The sequence below is a fragment of the Schistocerca gregaria genome, chromosome 7 (assembly GCF_023897955.1).
Source record: "Schistocerca gregaria isolate iqSchGreg1 chromosome 7, iqSchGreg1.2, whole genome shotgun sequence".
Classification (NCBI taxonomy): domain Eukaryota; kingdom Metazoa; phylum Arthropoda; class Insecta; order Orthoptera; family Acrididae; genus Schistocerca; species Schistocerca gregaria.
Genome location: NC_064926.1, coordinates 263,340,641 through 263,361,690, shown reverse-complemented (window position 1 = coordinate 263,361,690; position 21,050 = coordinate 263,340,641). Strand labels below are relative to the sequence as shown.

Here is a 21,050-nt window from a genome sequence, read left to right as displayed (position 1 = left end):
GGGCATACCATGAGAATTCTGTCACAGCCGTATTTGCAGGAAAACTGAGTAAATTTGAATGGAAAAAAGATAAGGCCTACCTGACAAATTTTAGGTCATCTGTGCAGCCACGATTAAAAGGTTTGCTAGCGCGCAACCCATACGAAAGGTGTTGTAGAAACTTACAACCGATAAACTCCAATAAGCTTGGACAGAAAAGTGTTATGGCACCATTACTGAAAGCAAGAACTCTTGATAAGTCTTACATTTGGGAAACTTCAATAGCAAAAGACTGAAATTGGCGATAATGGAAGATGTATTTCCTGTATTCCTGCTCTGGGGAGATACTATAGAACACATCAAAAATTTAACTATGAGATTTCTAGGTATAACATTTCAGTTAGTGTCTTAATTTAAAAATATGTGGGGAATGGATTTTATTTATATGGAATTTATTAACGTCCTGTTCACGAAAAGATACTACTCGTAGCTTTATTCCGCCTGCAGTTCAGTACATAAAATAATTATTAAATGGGTTATGACTGAAAGTCTAGTTTAACGTGCATTCAAATAATCATTTCTGCAGTAGTAATTGCCCAAAACAGCTTCCCAGTGTTTCAAAATATTTTGCTAAAATCAAATCAAGGAATTTTGCGGTAGCACCACATCCTTCTTAACCGACAATGTGGTTACGCCGTGTGCTCCTGTCATCTCCAATTTTGACCATTAATGCTTTTAAATCCGGATAATATAAAATGGTTCTCCAACCGAATGTATTTTGTCGGTGTTTTGTCTTAGAGATGCTTCAGAGGTATTAAGAGTGAAATACCACAGTTTACCAAATAATTGTCAACTTCTTATACCGATATCGAACTTAAACGGCTCTATTGTGGACGCCTGTATTGCAGCAGATGTCAGACTGAAATTGTTTATCGTACTAACATTTGTATGAAACCATGTGTCATGGTGGAAACTGTTAGGACTCTGTCATTGAATTATGAGAAGTTACCTCTTTGCATTAGGTCTGTGATGAGAGTTCCAATGGCTGTGGGTCGGCATCTTTCATCTCTAAATCTTCTACGGGAATAAGTACAGCCCATATTTATTGAGGATTATGAATCTGTCACGTGCTTCAGTATTTCTGCAGATGCTCTCAACGTTCGTACATTAAAATTTCAAAAATACCGAGGAAGACAAAACGCATTGGCTTTCCTCGCACAACCTTTCACGTTTGTGGTGCATTGTTAAGAGGAATGAAACTGAAATAGGCAGACGAATATTAGTCTGTTCACTATAAATTTATGATTGAATTTACGCGTTAGATCAGTAATTAGAGCACTGTGCACTCAGTGTTGTTTATTCTATCACCCATTTCATTGTATACTGCAAGTAAAGTAAACACATTTAATTAATTCGAAAGGGCATTTACTTACTGTGTTCTAGATCAGTAGCTGCACGAGTAGTTGTGTTCGAGTTGCTATCGTGCTTGCGCGTCGCCCGCTGCTGCTTCAGCTGCTCAGCTGATGTTACGATACAGCCGCCTGATGCGGTGACGTCATTTCTCCCGGCCGGACCACGTGTAACTGTCGTTCCGCCATGTAGGTCATATAAGTTTTCAATGTCAGGCGCACTTGACAGAGCATCTTAAAACTTCGCAGCAAGAGCGCGTGCGCCGTGAGTTCAGTATCACGCGACCGGCGAGGTGTCATCTCAGATCACTCCTTACCCCGTCGGTATAAGATCACGTAACCGGCTCAGCGAAACTTTACCAAATAAAAGCATCCATGTCGATGAACTGGATTCTGGATTATCAAGTGTTGCGCAACCAATAACGGAAGCTCCTGTTTAACTTACGATGGAGGTGGAAATAACTAAGCTTAAAACAAAAATACGGTTCAAAACCTAGTTACGGATATTCTTTCACAAAGCTCACCCCACATCTCTTCCACCAAGCAAGGTACAATCGACGAAACAATTGCATATAAGGTACAAAGGAGTATGTGCCTAATTAATACATTTTCGGGTGAGATTTACACCATCGCATTAGTTAATACTGTTGTAATAGTAGGCGTCTGTCAGTAGCTATAAAGGAAGTTAAAATGTGGTCAAAATCAGCTGTAGCGTAGGTTTGTAACAGTCTTCATCATTCTGACACAGCGAAAGTTTGCGCAATGGTTAAAATAATGAACTCTCATCCGAGGGAGCCTGTTCGAAATTCCCGTCCAACCATCTAAATTTAGGCCTATATAAGTCACTTTAGGCAAATACTGACATGATACCTTCGAATAAGGCCAGACTGTACTCCCTCCCCAATCTGTTTTTGTGCATCATGTAACTCGTCTACGATACGTTAAGCCATAGTTTTCGTTCCTTCCATAATTCTGCAAGTTGGGACATTAATAAATAAGATTGATTAATGAGATGACTCTTCCACCTACATTCACCGTTTCGCACATGGAACCATTGCTTAAAACCCACGCCTTGGACGGTGTAACTTTTTAGTTCTCGATCGCCCGAAAGGTTACGAGTGGGATGCTTCGTGAAATTTGGTTTATGCCTTGAAAAATAAAATTATATACACAATGATTCAGTTGCTCCTACTGATATCGTTTCATGCAACCTGCAATGTTAACGGGCCTCCAAAATCCGGGATTTTAATATTCTCTCTCTGAACGGGACCTTTGTAGGAAATTTAATTTAGTTAAACTTTGTATCGGGACAAGTTTTGGCTAGAGACCGTAGTTAAAGAAAAAACGTACTAAAGTGACGGAACGCACCCCGATTCCCACTCTCAACTTCCACCGGTCAAGATTTCTAGTATGTTATTTATCGCGTCAATGTACAAAAATTTGCGACTGCACGAATCATTTCCCACATTTGGCTGTGTTTGGTCTTTATTGCCTGCCCTTGTTATGCCACCGGCTTAGTCGAGCACTTAAAAATTGTAAAACTGACGTTTGTGTACATTTTACTTAACTATTTTGAGAATTTTAACAGCATAAAATAATCAGTTACATGGTTGTATTTGTCAGGCCTTCTGACTCGCTGTTTTAACTACTGCGGTGTGGTGCACAAGTCGACCTGGGCGGGGTCTTCAACGAAATATTACACACAAACCATTAATATACAGAGGAGTCCAAAAAATGTATCCACTGTTTAAAAGTCCATAACTGGCAAACTAACTGACGGAGTTGTCTCATTTTTGGTAGTGTAATAGTTTGTAGTTCCGGCAATCGCCACAAGCATTGTATTGCGTTGTTTTGTTTTGTCAGATGACAGTCGCCAGATAGTCAGTGTTTTGTTCTTAGTTGCACCTAGTTACTCGAGTAAGCATGGCTGGCGCAAGGCTTACAATCGATGAGCTTCAGGAGCTTCGGACATCCATTTTACCTGCCATCCGAGACTTGTATGGAGACGCAAGAGTTTACCTTCAACAAGATGGTGCCCCATCCCACTACCAAAATCGTGTTAGGGGGTATCTCGACGAAAATCTACCAGGAAGATAGATAGGCCGTGGAGGTGCTGTGGAGTATCCACCGTGTTCCCTGGACATAACTCCTCTGGGCTTTTACCTGTGGGGAACACTAAAGGTCGTCGTTTATTGACAAAAGCCACGCACATTGGATGAACTTCGAGTATCCATCGTACATTCGTGTGCAAATGATCAACTGAACACGTTGCAGTCAGCAGTTCGTGCGACAGTTCGGCGGTATCGTTTGTGTATAGATGTAGTTTGATTTTAAGCGACACTTTAACCAAAAAATGAGACAACTCCATCTGTTTACAAGTTATGGACTTTTAAACAGTGGATACATTTTTTGGACCCCTCTGTATAAAACATATTTTTCACGAATCGCATATATAGCCTGTTGACATTCTGAAATAACGTAGTTTCATACTATCAGAAATTACAGTGCAGAACCTAGTGCAAATCCACTATTAGCTAAGCAATTTCATCTGTAGGTTATGTTGTGACAGTTGATTGTCGCATGTGAATGAGTGATGGCTAACAGACGACGCGTGTTGTTTTATGTGCCGAAAACTGGCAGGTTCTGGCGCACCTTTCTATCAACTCACATTGTGTCGTTGATGTAGTTCCACGGAACTTCTTACTATTGTGCCACAGAGGAATATAGCCCAGGTATTCTCTCCTACAGCAGTTAATAGGGAATATCATTGGGCAAACAATAAAAGACAAACACCGTCAGAACAAGTCTTGAAGGCCCAACGGTCCGACCGGCCGCCGTGTCATCCTCAGCCTTCAGCCGTCACCAGTTGCGGATACAGAGGGTCATGTGGTCAGCGCACCGTTCTCCTGGCCGTTGTCATTTTTCGTGACAGGTGTCGCTACTGCTTAATCAAACAGCTTCTCAACTGACCACATAAGGGCTGAGTGCACTCCGCTTCCCAACAGCCCTCGGCAGACGCGCACAAGTGCAATCCAAGTCCAACAGCGCTTAACTTCGGTGATCTGAGGGGAAGCAGTAGTACCACTGCGGCAAGGCCGTAAATAGTACACAAAAATATAGAATAGTCTGGCTGAAAGCAGTATCAGCAACTAGTGTGAATAAATCATGTTGTTGTTATTGTTGTCTTCAGTCCTGAGACTGGTTTGAAGCAGCTCTCCATGCTACTCTATCCTGTGCAAGCTTCTTCATCTCCCAGTACCCACTGCAAGCTACATCCTTCTGCATCTGCTTAGTTTATTCATCTCCTAAACTCCCTCTAAGATTTTTACCCTCCACGCTGCCCTCCAATACTAAATTCGTGATCCCTTGATTCCTGCCGGCCGCGGTGGTCTCGCGGTTCTAGGCGCGCAGTCTGGAACCGTGCGACTGCTACGGTCGCAGGTTCGAATCCTGCCTCGGGCATGGATGTGTGTGATGTTCTTAGGTTAGTTAGGTTTAAGTAGTTCTAAGTGCTAGGGGACAGCAGTTGAGTCCCATAGTGTCTGACATTTGAACCATTTTTTTATTTTTTTTTATTTCTAAGAACGTGTCCTACCAACGGTACCCTTCTTCTATTAAAGTTGTACCACAAGCTCCTCTTCTCCCCAATTCTATTCAGTACCTCCTCATTAGTCATGTGATCTACCCATCTAATTTTCAGCATTCTTCTGTAGCACCACATTTAGAAAGCTTCTATTCTCTTCTTGTCCAAACTATTTATCGTCAATGTTTCACTTCCATACATGGCCACACTCCATACAAATACTTTCAGAAACGACTTCCTGACACTTCAATCTATACTCGATGTTAACAAATTTCTCTTCTTCGGAAACGCTTTCCTTGCCATTGCCAGTCTACATTTTATATCCTCTCTACTTCGACCATAATCACTTATTTTGCTCCCCAAATAGCAAAACTCCTTTACTACTTTAAGTGTCTCATTACCTAATCTAATACCCTCAGCATCACCCGACTTAATTCGACTACATTCCATTATCCTCGTCTTGCTTTTGTTGATGTTCATCTTATATCCTCCTTTCAAGACACTGTCAATCCCGTTCAACTGCTCTTCCAAATCCTTTGCTGTCGCTGACAGAGTTACAATGTCATCAAAGTTTTTATTTCTTCTCCATGGATTTTAATACCTACTCCGAATTTTTCTTTTTGTTTCCTGTACTGCTTGCTCAATATACAGATTGAATAACATCGGGTATATGCTACAACCCTATCCCACTCCCTTCCCAAACACTGCTTCCCTTTCATGCCTCTCGACTCTTATAACTGCCATCTAGTTTCTGTACAAATTGTAAATTGCCTTTCGCTCTCTGTATTTTACCCCTGCCACCTTTAGAATTCGAAAAAGAGTATTCCAGTCAACATTGTCAAAAGCTTTCTCTAAGTCTACAAATGCTAGAAACGTAGATTTTCCTTAATCTTTCTTCTAAGATAAGTAGTAGGGTCAGTATTGCCTCACGTGTTCCAAAATTTCTACGGAATCAAAACTGATCTTCCCCGAGGTCGGCTTCTGCCAGTTTTTCCATTCGTCTGTAAAGAATTTGCATTAGTATTTTGCAGCTGTGACTTATTAAACTGATAGTTCGGTAATTTGCATATCTGTCAACACCTCCTTTCTTTGGCTACTACGGTTTAAATGAAACTATAATATTGTATTAAACAGCGAAATTTCAATAGCAACCTATTTGGAAACTAACAACAACGTACGTGCGCGTGCTAGCTGTCTAAACGCCGGTTACGATAATTCTATTACGTTGTGTTAATGTTATAGGTGTCTTTGCACGATACTGTCATTGACGACAGAAAATAACCAAGGAACGAAGGTGAAATTATATTATTGTCGGATAACATTTAGGCCAAGCATTGCAGCATCACTCTCGGAGAGAGCTGCTCGAGTATTATTCACCGTGACATCACTGCAGTGCAGAGAAACCAGTAGCCGCGGCCAAGGTTACCCTCTGTTACATAGCAGGAAGCTCTTCGAGCGTCCCATCTGCGCCAACCCACTGCGTAGCGCAATTGACGCGCCACTGTCCTTATGGAAAAACTTTGCTATTCTCTGTCTCGGCGGTTTTCTAACAAAATGCAAAAACTTTGTGTTCAAAGTCAGCAAAGAACTAGGCTGAGCCATTACTTAAGACAGAGAACAGTAGACTTTGGCCGCATTAGTTCCCCAGTCCACGCTTTCGGTCGGTTCCTTATGACTTAATCGTCGACTAAAGAACCTTCCTTCCTGCCTTGTTTTTCCAGTAGACGTTGGAGCGCAGAACCGCCACTACAACAGGCAAAGGTCTGTCCGTAACTGTCTCTCTCTGTAAACATTTAGGTAAAATTTAGGGAGCATTCTTAAACCTAGTTTCCACAGTATCAGGACACAACTTTGTTTTTCCTCGCAAGTTTTGTGCTTTTTGATAATCGCTAAGTAACTCGATAAAATGATGGTATCCTTCTCTTCGACTTAACATTCTTCTTTATACCAAGACTCTAACAAGACTGCAGCACCGTTACAGACGTATCTTTTAAGTAGCACGTTTAGAGAAATTTTTTAGTTTGAGATTCAAGGCTTCGTTAGGAACAACCTCGCGTACCTCCGTCGTACTGAAAGACGGAAAATACAATAAATCGTTTTGACCGTCTGTTTTCATTTTATGATAAATGATCCAGACGAAAAACGTACGAAATAATTCAGGGGTGTTTCATGCAGCTATTCCTTTCAAAAAATCGTACGCATAATAAAATTTCGATAGCAAAAGCTCCTAAAGTCATAGCAACAACTGTACGCGCCTTTGGCTAGACATTATAATTATCTGAATGTACCATTAGAACTGTTTTGACTACAAAAATAATTCAGCAATGTATAGTAAAAATGAAACAACTAAAGCAAATGTCTAGAATGCAGCTAGATAGGCATACCAAACTTCGTGCAGAACTTAGAGTATTATTAAAGTAAGAAAACGGTCTTAGCTGGGGTTTTGTAAAACACGATGTATGCGACTAGTCATTGCGTAAGCTCAAATGTACAGCTAGCAGGTCAGTAGCTGAAACAAGGAAATCTCACATACATTTTGAACAGCCACGTGAGATGAAAAACAGTAGCGCCTGTTAATGAAACTAGCCACAGTTGGAACTGTACTTCCCACTGAGTAGATTACTACTGCATTGTCAAGCTGTTGCCTGGGTCCTGTGACCCATGACATTCGCTTAGGATCGTCTCTCAGAAACAAAATGCACCTATGATGGAAATACAGCTCGTTGGGTGCATTAATTCCGACTGGGAAAAAGAATTTTGTTTCTTAACAGTAAATCTAGAACAGGGAAACGATTACCTAGAATGTAATCAGATGTTCAACTTGGTGTGTAAATTAGCCAGTAAGCACGCGAATGTAACATAGATAATGAAAGCCCAAGAGGGCTAGTAAACGGCTAACCTTCTTAAATTTTGTCAGTACTGGTGCCAACAGGGGCAAACTAACGAACAGAATTACTGAACAGGGCGACAAAATTTTAAAGGAAAATTAACGTCCCATCGAGAAGAAAGACCGCCTAAGTTGAACGAGGAGAGGAAAGGAGATGGACATGTGAATGCTGGAATGTTACCTTCGAAAAGGATAGGCCTATTTTCTTCCCCACTCTTATTCAAATACCGAGTTTGTACTAAGTGTCCAAGGACCTACGCTGATATGAGTCTGTAGACGCTTGTCAACCCTTCTTAACCTGTTGTTGTTGCACTCCCCCCCCCCCCCCCCCCCCCCCCCAAGCGATGCTTATACACATATCAAAAAAAGTTTTGTATCATCTCGGTTCCGATACCCAGTAGCACGTCCTCTTGTATCGATGCATGCCTGTATTCGTCGTGGTATAGTATCCACAAGCTCATCAAGGCATTTTTGGTCCAGATTATACCACTCGTCAACGGCGATTCGGCGTAGATCCCTCAGTGGTAGGTGGGTCACGTCGTCCATAAACTGCCCTTTTCAATCTATACCAGGCATGTTCGTAAGGGATTATGTGTGGAGAACTCGCTGGCCACTCTAGTCGAGCGATGTCGTTATCCTGAAGGAAGTCATTCACAAGACGTGCACGATGGAGGCGCGAATTGTCGTCCATGAAGACGAACGCCTCGCCAATATGCTGCCGATATGGTTGCACTGTCGGTCGGAGGATGGCATTCACGTATCGTACAGCCGTTAGCGCACCTTCCATGACCACCAGCGGCGTACGTCGTCCCCACGTAATGCCACCCAAAAATATTAGGGAACGTCCACCATGCTGCACTCGCTGGACAACGTGTCTAAGGCTTTCAGCCTGACCGGGTTGCCTCCAACCACGTCTCCGACGATTGTATAGTTAAAGGCATATGCGACACTCATCGTTGAAGAGAACTTGATGCCAATTCTGAGCGGTCCGTTCTGCATTTTGTTTGGCCCAACTGCACCGCGCTGCATGGTGTCGTGGTTGCGTAGATGGTCCTCGCCATGAACGTCGGGAGTGAAGTTGCGCAACATGCAGCCTGTTGCGCACATTTTGAGTCGTTGTAACACGACGTCATGTGGCTGCACGGAAAGCATTATTCAACATGGTGGCGTTGCTGTCAGGGTTCCTCCGAGCCATAATGCGAAGGTATCGGTCATCCTCTGGAATACTAGCCCTTCGGCGGTCTGATCGGGGCATGTCATCGACGGTTCCTGTCTCTCCTCCATGTCCGAACAACATCGCTTTGGTTCACACAGAGACGCTTGGACACTTCGCTTGTTGAGAGCCCTTCCTGGCACAAAGTAACAGTGCGGACGCGATCGAACCTTGATATTGACCGTCTAGGCATGGTTGAACTACAGACAACACTAGCTGATGGAATAACTGGAACTGATCTGCTGTCGAACCCCCTCCGTGTAATAGGCGCTACTCATGTATAGTTGTTTACATCTTTGAACAGTCAAATGGGCTGTGTCTGTGATACAATACCCACAGTCAACGTCTATCGTCAGGAGTTCTGGGAACTGGGGTGATGCAAAACTTTTTCGATGTGTGTATCTTTCGATAATGCGCCTAGCCACAGAACTCTCCGAACACACATGGAATACATAATGGGCGTCCCACTTTAAGAGGTCAACCCTAATAGGCCACAAACGGTGCAGAAAGACACGAATATTTTGCAGCTATGGTTTTCTGTTAATGTAGTTACATGTGTATTTCAATAGCATTTCATAGATCTTGAAAAGAGGAATGCAATGGTATATCGATATTTCACCTCGCTGGCACACAAACGTTGCACGATATGGCAAATAATTTGTGGCGTCTGCAGATTTAGAGTTCAAATTTAGCACTTCACACCTGACACCAGCGCACCAGGAAAACTACGACGAAATATTAATGCTTTATGAGATATCAGCCTCTTCCTACTGGTGCACAGTTGGCTAACTCGCTTAAGGACATAACTTACTAGAAAATGGATATAAAATCCTACAAAACTGTTGTATTTTGATTCTTTCGGTCGCTGGTTAGGAATCCGATGTCGGAACTACGAAATTCAAAATGGCGAATTCAGTATTGTGGATCAACAATTACATATTTAGCGCATAAGTCTAAATTGCCGTGTTGAAAAGTTTTATTCGATATTTTACATTTTTCAGTCGAGATTTTAGTCACATTTGTTACGTGTAATTATTGACTGCCTTCAAAAAGGTTGCAATCAGGTTGAGTGAGCACCGGGAGAAGGCCCGAAAAGCACATATTTTACCTCAGGTAGTATGTTTTCTTCAGTTGTTATTTTCTGGACTCTGGAGTGGATGGGTCCGAAGATGTCAGAAGGCGATGGAATAAGACATCCATCGTTTTCACACTGGAGTATTTTCGTGTAAAATCTTCTCGGTAATGCTGTGTATGCTTATTATGAGCTCACTGCTCATACCCAGATAGCAGACCAATCGGCAACGAAGGAGCTTTCATTATGGTATATCCGTCCATCTATGTAGGCTGATGTCGGCATTGGGCATTATTACAGAATATTGTGAGTGAAATTCACGTTTATTTCAGTTCGTGTTAGATACATTTAGTTAGTTTTGTTAGGTATATTTAGTTCTAGAGTTCTCTGTACAAAATTTGAAAAGTTCAGCATTACGGGAAAAAGAGACAAATTACTCGCAGAAATTTTAATCTTGAAAAAAAAAATGGCTATTTGCGAAAATAAATCACAATTCCGAATAGCTCCCCAAAAATTTTATTGAAAACCCTGATGACATTTTTGTGCACGTAATAGTTTGAGATAGTTGCAGTAATAAAGGAACACACATTTACCATGTACACTGCCGCACCCGCGAAAAATCACAGCCCACTAAAAACGTGCAAATATATGCATGCTAATACATTCGAACTCTTCAGCTGTACTATTAATGTACTACGAAAGCCATTTACAAAAGTGAAGCAACGCAGAGGAAATTTGGTAGCCAACTATTTCGGATAATATCGGTAGTTTAGTTTTAAGGTGATTTGTCATTACACCGGTTGAAAATGACAAACAAACCTTTCGGTGTGCTGCCCGTCGTATTTTATACTGACAACTGAGCAGGATCGCTGTCTTATATTAAACAGGTCACACAAACAGTAAACTGAGAAAATATATCGTCCAACTCACTTTTTATCGACAACTGTAGCGTATCGACTTGCGACAGCAACGACACGGCAGTATTGGGCAAGTCTGCACCAGTACACAAAATTTCACTGGTCTAAAGTCAGAACGCAGTCCTTTTTTTTTCTATTCTATCCTGGATTAGAAGCGAGTTAGCCCGTTGTGCAGTGTCGTCTCGTTGCTCCAGATGCAGTATCATTTAACTGCCTATAGGAGTGCTATTAAAGGGATTCTACTTAATAAGGATCCATTCATACACCTTTGCTTACCACACAGCAGAAGACAAGCATTTAAGAAATACATTCACTGGCGAAAGAACTTTGACATATTACTCAGAAAAATGCAACAGCTTAATTTCTCTGATAGTGCAATGAGATGGTTTGAAAGCTACTTAAAAGACAGACAGCAATGTGTTGTCTGCGCAAATGAAAAATCTTCCTGGAAACATGTTTCTTCGGGAGTGCCACAAGGATCAGTCTTAGGACCACTTTTGTTTTCTTTATATGTCAACGATATTTCGTCGGTTTTGTCCTCCTGTAAACATCATTTCTATGCCGACGACCTCCAGCTCTATCTCAGCGTCAGACCTGAAGACGTAAACACTGCAATCGCTCTGATGAATGATGATCTGTCTTCAGTAGTGACATGGGCGAAAAACCTGGGGCTTAAATTAAATGAAAAAAAGACGCAAGTAATCTTAATAGCCCATCAGAAATTAATAAGTTCAGATTTCCGCGAACGGCTACCTCCTATTCTGCTCGAAGGTACTCCAATACCATATCAGAAAACAGTGAAGAACTTGGGTGTAACTTTGGACGAGCATCTCAACTGGGCGGAGAATACAGTCGCAGTGTGCCGAAAAACGTCTGCTTGTCTCTATGCTCTCAAAAAGTTTCGGAACATATTCCCACAGGACTTGAAACGCCAGCTCGTGCAAGCACTCGTTCTACCGAACCTCCACTATTGTGATGTGATTCAACAAGGCATGAGTAGCGAAAACAAAAGACGGCTAGAGCTAACCATGAATGCCTGTGTGCGTTACACCTGCAACATTCGCCGATATGATCATGTTAGTGCTTCATACTCCGAGCTAGGGTGGCTGCGGCCGGACAAACTGCGTGACTACCACACTCTATGTCTACTTCACCGACTCCTCATCGCGCAAGCACCCCAGTACCTAGCTTCAGAGATTAAAATCCTGTCATACCATCATAATCGAAACACGAGGTCACTCTTATCTGGTATCCTAACTGTGCCCACTCACAAAACAAAAACTTTTGCAAACTCCTTCTCAGTTGCCGCTGTCCGCCTCTGGAACAAACTGCCCCTTACCTTGAGGAAAATTCAATCTCCTGTTGCTTTTAAGAAGAAGTTGAAGCATTTCCTACTATCATCCGCATAAAATTCTCCACAAAATTAATGTGCAAGGCAAATCCTCTCATCTGTCAAATAGCAAAGCTAGTGTCTCCTATCTTGCTCCTGAGATGCCTTCCTCTTCATCTATCTCTATTAGACACGCAGTCTCCTTTTCCTTTATATTTTCCTTAATTATGTTTCATCATGTCTCTCTATTCTTCTCCTCGCTTCACCATGAGTCTCCCTCATACTCCCTGCTGCCAGCACTCCTATCTTAAATCTTTCTCTTCAATAATGTATTTTTCGAGGTGTACCTTTCTAATTGTTTATCTCACTTTTGTATTAGATGTAGTTTAACATGCCTACTGAAACATATGACTGTAAAATAAGTAGAATGCCTGGTTAGATGTAAGAGAGGGCCTGATGGCCCTAATCTTGCCAGGTTAAATAAATAAATAAATAAATAAAATAAATAAATAAATACTCAACTCTCGCCGTACATACCGAGCACATGCTACGGTTAATATTTTTTAGACTGAACGCCATTAGCTCAGGTCTGACAAAAGGCAACAGAAGAGAAATATTTTTACTCATTCAGTCGTGTGTATACGCGCTATTGAAAAAAAAAAAAAAAAAAAACTTTGGTCAGCTCTCCAGCTTTACCGTTTACCTATTCGAAACTGTCTTTATCCCTTTCCGAAATACAAAGACGCCGCTACCGAACGTGTTTCGTAGTAAACCCCAGATTATGATTTGAGACGTGTTAGTCCTCGTAGAAATTTACAAACCAGGTGCAATTCGGACGTTGTTGATCTGATCGGGAGGTTTGGCCTGGTGTTAAAAGTTGTCATTTTCTTTGTCACCTAAAGATAATTTTATTCACCCCTCCCCGATTCGACTCTTAACACGGGAAATGCAGCAGTTCTTGTAAACGCTTTCGCATAAAAAAGACGATAGAAATTGATCTCCGAAAGTATGAAACAACGAGGATAAAACTAGTGGATTCCCCTGGGCCTGTTCTCAGAGTGGCGTTATTCATATTTTTGTTATCACCGCTTACTCAAATGTTGGCTACAACATCTTCAAAGTTTCGGCACAACGCAGTTGGCCGAACATTATGTTGGCGTTGTTCATTTCAGTAGTTAGCAGTTGAAGCGTTAAGATAGTGATATCAGTCACTTGCTGCATAGTGAATAACTCACCAGACCACTGAACAGTTATACATTTGGTCACAAACAAGCGTACACGTGGTATTGACGTTCTGCGCAGCAGACTGCGAACAACGCTCGCGACCTGCTGGTCTGTCAGTGTCCAGCTATTTTTGGAGACAAACCAACATGTCAATCGATAACCCTAGCATGTGTGTTTGCGCAGCGATTCGATGGCCTCGTTTACCATTCTCGTGGATTCGTTCATAACAGCTGTAGGTCAGCAACTGATGTTTCGAAGGTCCTAAAGCTTTTTCATCTAAGAAAACAATGCGAATTATAGCTTTTAAAGTAAAGTTTGGTGGTCCCTAGGCGTGAGTAGTAGTTCAGCCAGTAACATCAGAAACCATAGTTATCGTATCGCAAAACTCTTACATCTGTAGTCTTCATAAGCATTCGCGCACGCTAAAATTTTATACAGTTTTTTCAGGTCTACAAATTGTACGTACATATTCAGCCGTCAAACATCATAGGGAACACAAGTGATTTCGGGAGAAATTGCGCAGTGGTGAAGCCATAAAACTCACCTTTCCGCCCGACCACCCCGATTCGTATTTACGGTGGGCATCTCTAAGTCACTTTAAGATGGATACTGAAATGTTTGCTTTCACAAGTTCACTGCCGATTTCTTTACCCTTGCCTAGCCACCAGTCTTGTCTCGGCGACGATATTGTCGACCAGCGTTAAGCGTAACCGGGACGCTGCTTCGATAACACATTAGTATGTTGCATGTAGTGTGAGATTATAGTGTATGACCTCAATTCAAGTGCGATGAACTGGTCTGATTTATAGGACATTCTCATAGAAAAATAAAAATATTTTATTGAAAACGAAAAAAAAAACAGCTGTTGTCGCGTTGAGTGCGCAGATGCGTTTTAACAAAACAACTTAAATCTAACGTTTTCAGGCGCTTTGGTTGAAACCAAATCAAGCAAGATATTGACGTTATTCACACCACTACAGTTTAATAAGAAGACTGGATAACCAGTAGAACATGATTATTCTAATTGATTGATTGGCTAGCATTTATCGAAAACAGAGCTTAGATTGGGCATTCCGTGTATTATACATCCAAAATGATGTCTAAGGGTATTTTTATTTTTTTCCCCTAGCTATAAGAGTTGACTCATTCGTTCATTCATCAAGCAGTCGTGTGTTTCTTTGATTCCATCAAACAGGAGAACCTTCAGTGATGCGGAAAGTGTTTAGGTGTTTACTAACAAAAGAGAAGCAACTGTTAGAAAGTGAAGTATACGTCATACTAACAAACTATCACCAAACTGCTTAATACTATTCCGGTCTAAAACAGCCAAATATGAAATAGTAAAATAACAGGGAAACCGGAACTCTGAAAAAAAGCTGCTTCTTTCTCAGTTATGTTAATGTGGTATATATTTGTCTCCTGCTGGTACGGAAGCTTAGGACTTACGTGAATTCATAGGGGTTTTCCAAAGAAAATAGCAACTGAAATGTATAACAGATGTCAATTTGCAATACGCTCTGAACGTAGCCACTTGACACGCAGCTTACAGGTTTTTTTCAATCCTTAATTGTAGATAATATATTTTGTTCAAAAAGTGGCTGAGGTATGATTTTACTTTTCTTTTCAGTTGGTAGAGGTTCCCAATTTATTGCTTACGTTAGAGGAGAGCTTGTTGAAGACTTCAGTACCAGATTATGTAATTGCAGTCTACTCTGCACAAAGAGGCACAGTCGAGCTACATGACAATTGTTTTTATAGCTGTCATTGTGATTATGCAAATCAGTTCTATCAGCATCTGTACTCAGCAGTTCACAGCCAAAGGTGTGTAGGTTGTGGACTGTTCAGCGAGAGAGCTTCGGCTCTGGATACGAGATATAAAGCAATATTCATCTTCTACTTGTAACACCAGCTGTAGACTGCGAATGCGGTTTGCTCTGCCTTTGAGCACGAAATTCTCCGTACCTTCTGCTGATGACCCATCCATCCGCATTTACCGTCCCCCCCACTTGTGCGCAATAGGTTCATTTCCTTTTTCAAGCACGTGATGTTCTCGCGTGCGCTCGAGTAATGTAATGGTGATAACACCCCTGCATCGTGGATTGTGCTCGCGACGAATATTGGTGCAACGACTAACATATCGCCAGTCTCGAAAATATTTATGCTTTGCGATCATCATAAGCTAGAAGTATCGACATCGAGTGGGATAAATTATGTACACGAGTAGAAAGCTGAATACAGCCGACAAAATTGCCATAGTCAGCCGTCTGTAAGTAATGGAAGATTTAGAAATATTTGATACGCTCTAAAAACAATTGCGAGAAACTAAAAATCCTATAAACGAGAGAAAATGTTGCTAGAGCGATAATTAATAATTACACAAATTTTTATTTGCTATTTGTCATATCTGCTTGAACTATTAAAAAGAAGTACTTCGCAAACTTGTCTTTTTCACACCCACGGGAGCAGAACTCAGTGACATAATTCTCATGTACTCGTATTCTGAATTGAATTTCAAAGGTCTTACAAGATTTCCATGAGCCTTCAGCTTCTTTCTTTTCACTGCTTCAGAGATGTGACTGCAGTCTTTTTCGGCTGTACATTTTGAACCGTCCTGTATGCTGTCTAACTAAATTTGTGTCGTCTTATATTTGCGTGGTAATAATGTCACTTAATTAGTCAACCATTATTCGCTAGTCGATTTTCCCTTTTCATGTAGAGCTTTCATATTCAAAATTTAATACCTCTGCCGGTAGTGTCACTTTCCGCGGGGAATTCATTTTTGATGTCTGCATATTGGAATTTGGTCCCAGCACTTGAAGCATTAAGCCATATTCTTGTCTTTTTTGCGACAGTCCACCAATTTCCTATTTTTATCAACCCGATCTATTTTATATGACTTCCTTCTAGTTATTACGAATGAAATAAAAATGAAACGGCGAACAAGTTTTTGATTTTTGTTTTTCTCCTTTTTGGCTGAGTAACAGGTGATAAATCAGAAAACAGGTACTTCTCAGTCTCGCTGGCGACAAAAGAAAACTGTGTCGAAGGGGGACATTTTCAGTACGTTCAGATTACTATTCAGCTAGGTACTACGCAGAAACTGCTCAATGAAGGAGAAAGGTGGAAGCTAGACAGCGGCCACGGGTATAAATGAGATAATGAAAATATCCGATACGAGAGCAGACGCACATTTGCAGTCATTTGAGGTCGACAGCCTTACGATTATCAGCTGTGACCCTGCCACCCATAGATTTTGAGGTCAGAGCAAAAGTGTCAGGAGAGATGTTGAAAATGACGGACAGTGCGCAAACCGCGGAAACACAGACTTCGTCACGAAACAAGTTTCATGGACTGGACGAAACTGCACAAATACCCACCAATTTACTATGGCTCGCGAACAATATTTGGCATTGAGAGCAGATTCCTACTCCAAAAGATTTAGTTGTGTAAATCTTGATCAGTGCCCAATGTTGTTTTATAGTATTCCTTACAACAAAACTGTTCTGTTCAAATTCAGTGAGAAATAATGAAGGCAAAGGCGCCTTTACGATAGTTTATAGGAGAGAGAGGGTGGGGACTCCTAGACTACGGGAATGGAGTATTTTTGTTATTTCAGAAGACGAATGGCGACTTGTGTAGGTATCCCGTAAAAAAAGGCCCAGTTCCGAAGATGTAAAAAAACCTGCATAGTACCGACTTTTAAATCATTTTCTCGAAGGAAAACCATGTAACTACACTGTATTTTTTTTTCTTGTCCCTGAGAACTGGACTGGGGAAGGTCGTGCACGCCCCCCCCCCCCCCCTCCTCCCCTAACAGGCTCTCAACAGCCTTTTTCTCCCTGGGAAGGATCACGATGTAATATTTTAAACCAGTGTTAAGTGATTGCTAGGAATAAAATCATTTTGTTCTTGCATTCATCAAATCAAACCTGGATACTTCTAGTACACTTTTGAAGACGTGATTGGTTAGAATCAATGCCTATGCAGTCCAGTGAGCATAGTCACCTAAAATGATTTAATATACCTTTTTCATGACCCCGGAATGAAATTTTCACTCTTTAGTGGAGTGTGTGCTGATATGAAACTTCCTGGCAGATTAAAACTGTGTGCAAGACTGAGACCCGAACTTTGGATCTTTGCCTTCCGTGCGCCAGTGCTCTACCGTGTGAAGCACCCAAGCACGACACACGACCCATTCTCACTGCTGCTCACTGCTGCTCACTGCTCTCATTCTGCCAGTACCTGGTCTTCTACCTACCAAATTTCACAGAAGCTCTCCTGCAGACCTCGAAGAACTAGCGCTCCTGGAAGAAGGTACTGGTGGAACTTATGCTGTGAGAACAGGTAGTGAGTCGTCCTTGGATAGCTCAGATGGTAGAGCACTTGCCCGTGAAAGGCAAAGGTCCTGAGTTCAAGTCTCGGTCCGGCACACAGTTTTAATCTGCAAGGAAGTTTCTTTTTCATGGTGTTCACAGGAAACAGTAATCTGGCAGGCCACTAAACACCAAAAATATGTATCACAGCTGGATGGGAAGAAGCCAGTTTGTATTTGTTTCTCCAAGTGCTCCCTGTAGGTAAAACACTTTCTATAATAGCATGCATCTTTTGTAATACATGGAAAAGTTATTTCACAGAAGTTTATGGAAACTTTTCAGGTGTACTCCTGTACGAAGAACCTCTATAGGAAAAAATTATGAAAGTGAAAAGGTTTCTATGGGGTATAAGTAATTTCTGGAGTGTGGTGAAAATATTTGGAAATTTGATTTAGCAAATTGATTAATTTAGACCCTGAAGCATAGAATGATCTCAGCACCAGTGATCATTATCCAGTACAATAGGGAAGAAAAGAAAATACCACATACCACAATCACATGAGTTGTTCCTTTATTTATACATTTAAATTTCTTTATAAATAGGGGAATGTGCTATAGTGATGTTAGTATCTGGCATTCTGACCTTCAGCATGTAGATGCCTAGGGAATTTTATTGTTATTGGAGATGCGCTAGTCTAGACTCCGCAGAAATATTCCATTTAAAAGAACTTAATATTTCGTTTTTCCTGTTTTGAAAATTATTTTCCACTTTGAGCTGCACTCTTTATCTCATGAAACTTGCTGCAGTGTTTAATAGTTTTTAATTTTTTTAAGATGTATTTGGAACATTCTGTTAACTTCTAGGATTAGTTTAAGGAGTTACATACAACTAGTCAATTGCAGCATGACATTGTGTTTTGCAGGTGAAATCACAACAGATGTTTTACGTGTTGTACAAGAAGCTAGAAAGAAGACACTGGGACCATTTAACCCATCCTTTAATGTCCAGAATCTTTTGCTTGAAGGCCTCGATAAGGTTAGTAATAATTTTAAATACAACACTAGCTTTTTAGAATTTGTTGAGCTGTCCGTCTAACAGTGAAATAGCAAAATCTCTGAAACCACAAATGAATGTTCTCCATGATTTTGTGTTTAGTCCTGTCCTTTGCCCCATAATAATTTGCCCTAAGTAACTCCCTTATTTCACATCACTATTTATTACCTTGCTCTTTCTCCCATTGCCTAAACCATATAGAAAACCTTCAGTGCACTTAATTCACTCACCGCTTTTATGTGATATATCGGTGTTGTTCAATTTCAGCTTCCTTTGTGTGGGCGCTATGTATTGTATGAGTAAGAGAGAACTATTGTATCTTAACTACATCTCAGGTATTCATATTGCTGTGTACCTTGCTTAATGTTCTGTCGTTTTTGTAATTTTTAATTTTTTCTGACTGTCATAAGAACAGATTTTTTCCCTGCACCCTTTCATTAATAGCTACAGTAATAATTATTTTATGGATTTGCCTCACATGAAGTGAACAGTTTAATTTCTGTGTTTACAGGTACTTCCTGAAGATGCTCACCTAAGAGTGAATGGAAAACTGCATATATCACTGACAAGGGTATATGATAGGAAAAATGTAATTGTGTCACAGTTCAACAGCAAGGAAGACTTAATGCAGGTAAGCCCTCTGACAAAAATTTAATGCTTGTGATTGTGATTAACCTTGGACCTAAGCAGACAATACAGACAGTTTCTTTTTGGGGACCTATAAAAATGAAAACATGTTGTACTAAGTATAATTTTGTTTAAAATATAGCAAGTTTTACACTTTTTAAATGTAGACTTCAAATGTAAGGCTCATATCTTACAAAGATTAGCAGTGATATTTTATCATAATTTCAAAATGTATGTACTAGCTCCTGTCACAATATTCTGAGCAAATATTTCACAGGTGTGTTCCAGTGAGGCTTATAATCGGATCTCAGAATAATCAATTGCCCTTCTGTTCCCCAATAAAGAGCACTGAGTATCTATCACAATTTTTTCTGACTGTGGTTTAAAGTTAATATTGACTAAAACCAAGTGATATTCTTATTTCTGTTTCATTGAATTGAATTTACTCAGCCTGATATATTGTAAAATAGGCTGCTGCATAATTTCCTTCACTGTAGCCTTACAAAAGATATCCCCAACAACTTTCAGAGTTATTGTGTGTATTATACAGACTATCAGCTTTCATTTTCATGAAAACGTTGTAAAAAAAAAAAAAGTGCAATAGTCAATGTAAGTGCAGTAATAATATATTGACAATGTGACAAAGAAAGCAGCATGAGGGTGAGGTCTACAGTAGTTTCAGTCAAGGAGGCAAATGAGGCACTTTGATACTGGAAGAATACTCTACAAAAGTAGAGAACATTTGAAATACTTGATGTGAAGGAACTGCTGGCTTTGAAAATGGATTTGCTAAAGTTGCTACTAAGTATACATTTACCTTGACATAGTGCTACGCCTACACAGTCAACAGATCCTTACGGGTTTACGGTTGTGGCTCAGTTACATAAGCATTCTGTTACTGCTTTTGACCTTGTTTATTATGGTATCATTATTGTCATTTGCAGGCTCTACTAGCAAGCAGTTTTGTTCCAGTCTTTTCTGGGCTTTTACCACCTAGGTTCCACGGTATTCGGTACATGGATGGTGGTTTTAGTGACAATCTTCCAACTCTAGATGAGGACACAGTTACTGTTAGCCCTTTCTGTGGCGAATCTGACATATGTCCACGTGATACTTCGTCACAGCTTTTCCATGTGAGTATTTACAATCACAGTTCTATTTTACTAATATTTCACCATAAAAGATATGAAATTATTTAAGTTAACATGTAAGTTAATAGCTGTTTTACCGAGACATTTCTCTTTTCGTAGATAAACCTTGCCAACACCAGTATTGAACTTTCACGTCAAAACGTATATAGATTTACAAGGATTCTTTTCCCTCCTAAACCTGAGGTGAGTTTTGAAATAAAATGTTTGCTCCTATGAAATACAGTAAAACTCTTCCATGCAAAATGAATGGAGCTTCTTTAACAGTATAATAGTTATTTGTCCCGTATTCTA

The 21,050-nt window shown here is 40.6% G+C and overlaps 1 protein-coding gene across 1 annotated transcript in view; it reads left to right on the top strand.

Annotated features, from left to right (window-relative positions):
• The window catches only part of LOC126282167 (patatin-like phospholipase domain-containing protein 2), a 33,147-nt gene that overhangs the window by 1,114 nt on the left and 10,983 nt on the right, over nt 1–21,050 (top strand). The window contains exons 2-5 of the mRNA XM_049981692.1: nt 18,851–18,963; nt 19,493–19,612; nt 20,553–20,741; nt 20,859–20,942. Of these exons, the coding sequence (XP_049837649.1) occupies nt 18,851–18,963; nt 19,493–19,612; nt 20,553–20,741; nt 20,859–20,942 (506 nt within the window). The remainder of the gene's footprint in view (nt 1–18,850; nt 18,964–19,492; nt 19,613–20,552; nt 20,742–20,858; nt 20,943–21,050) is intronic.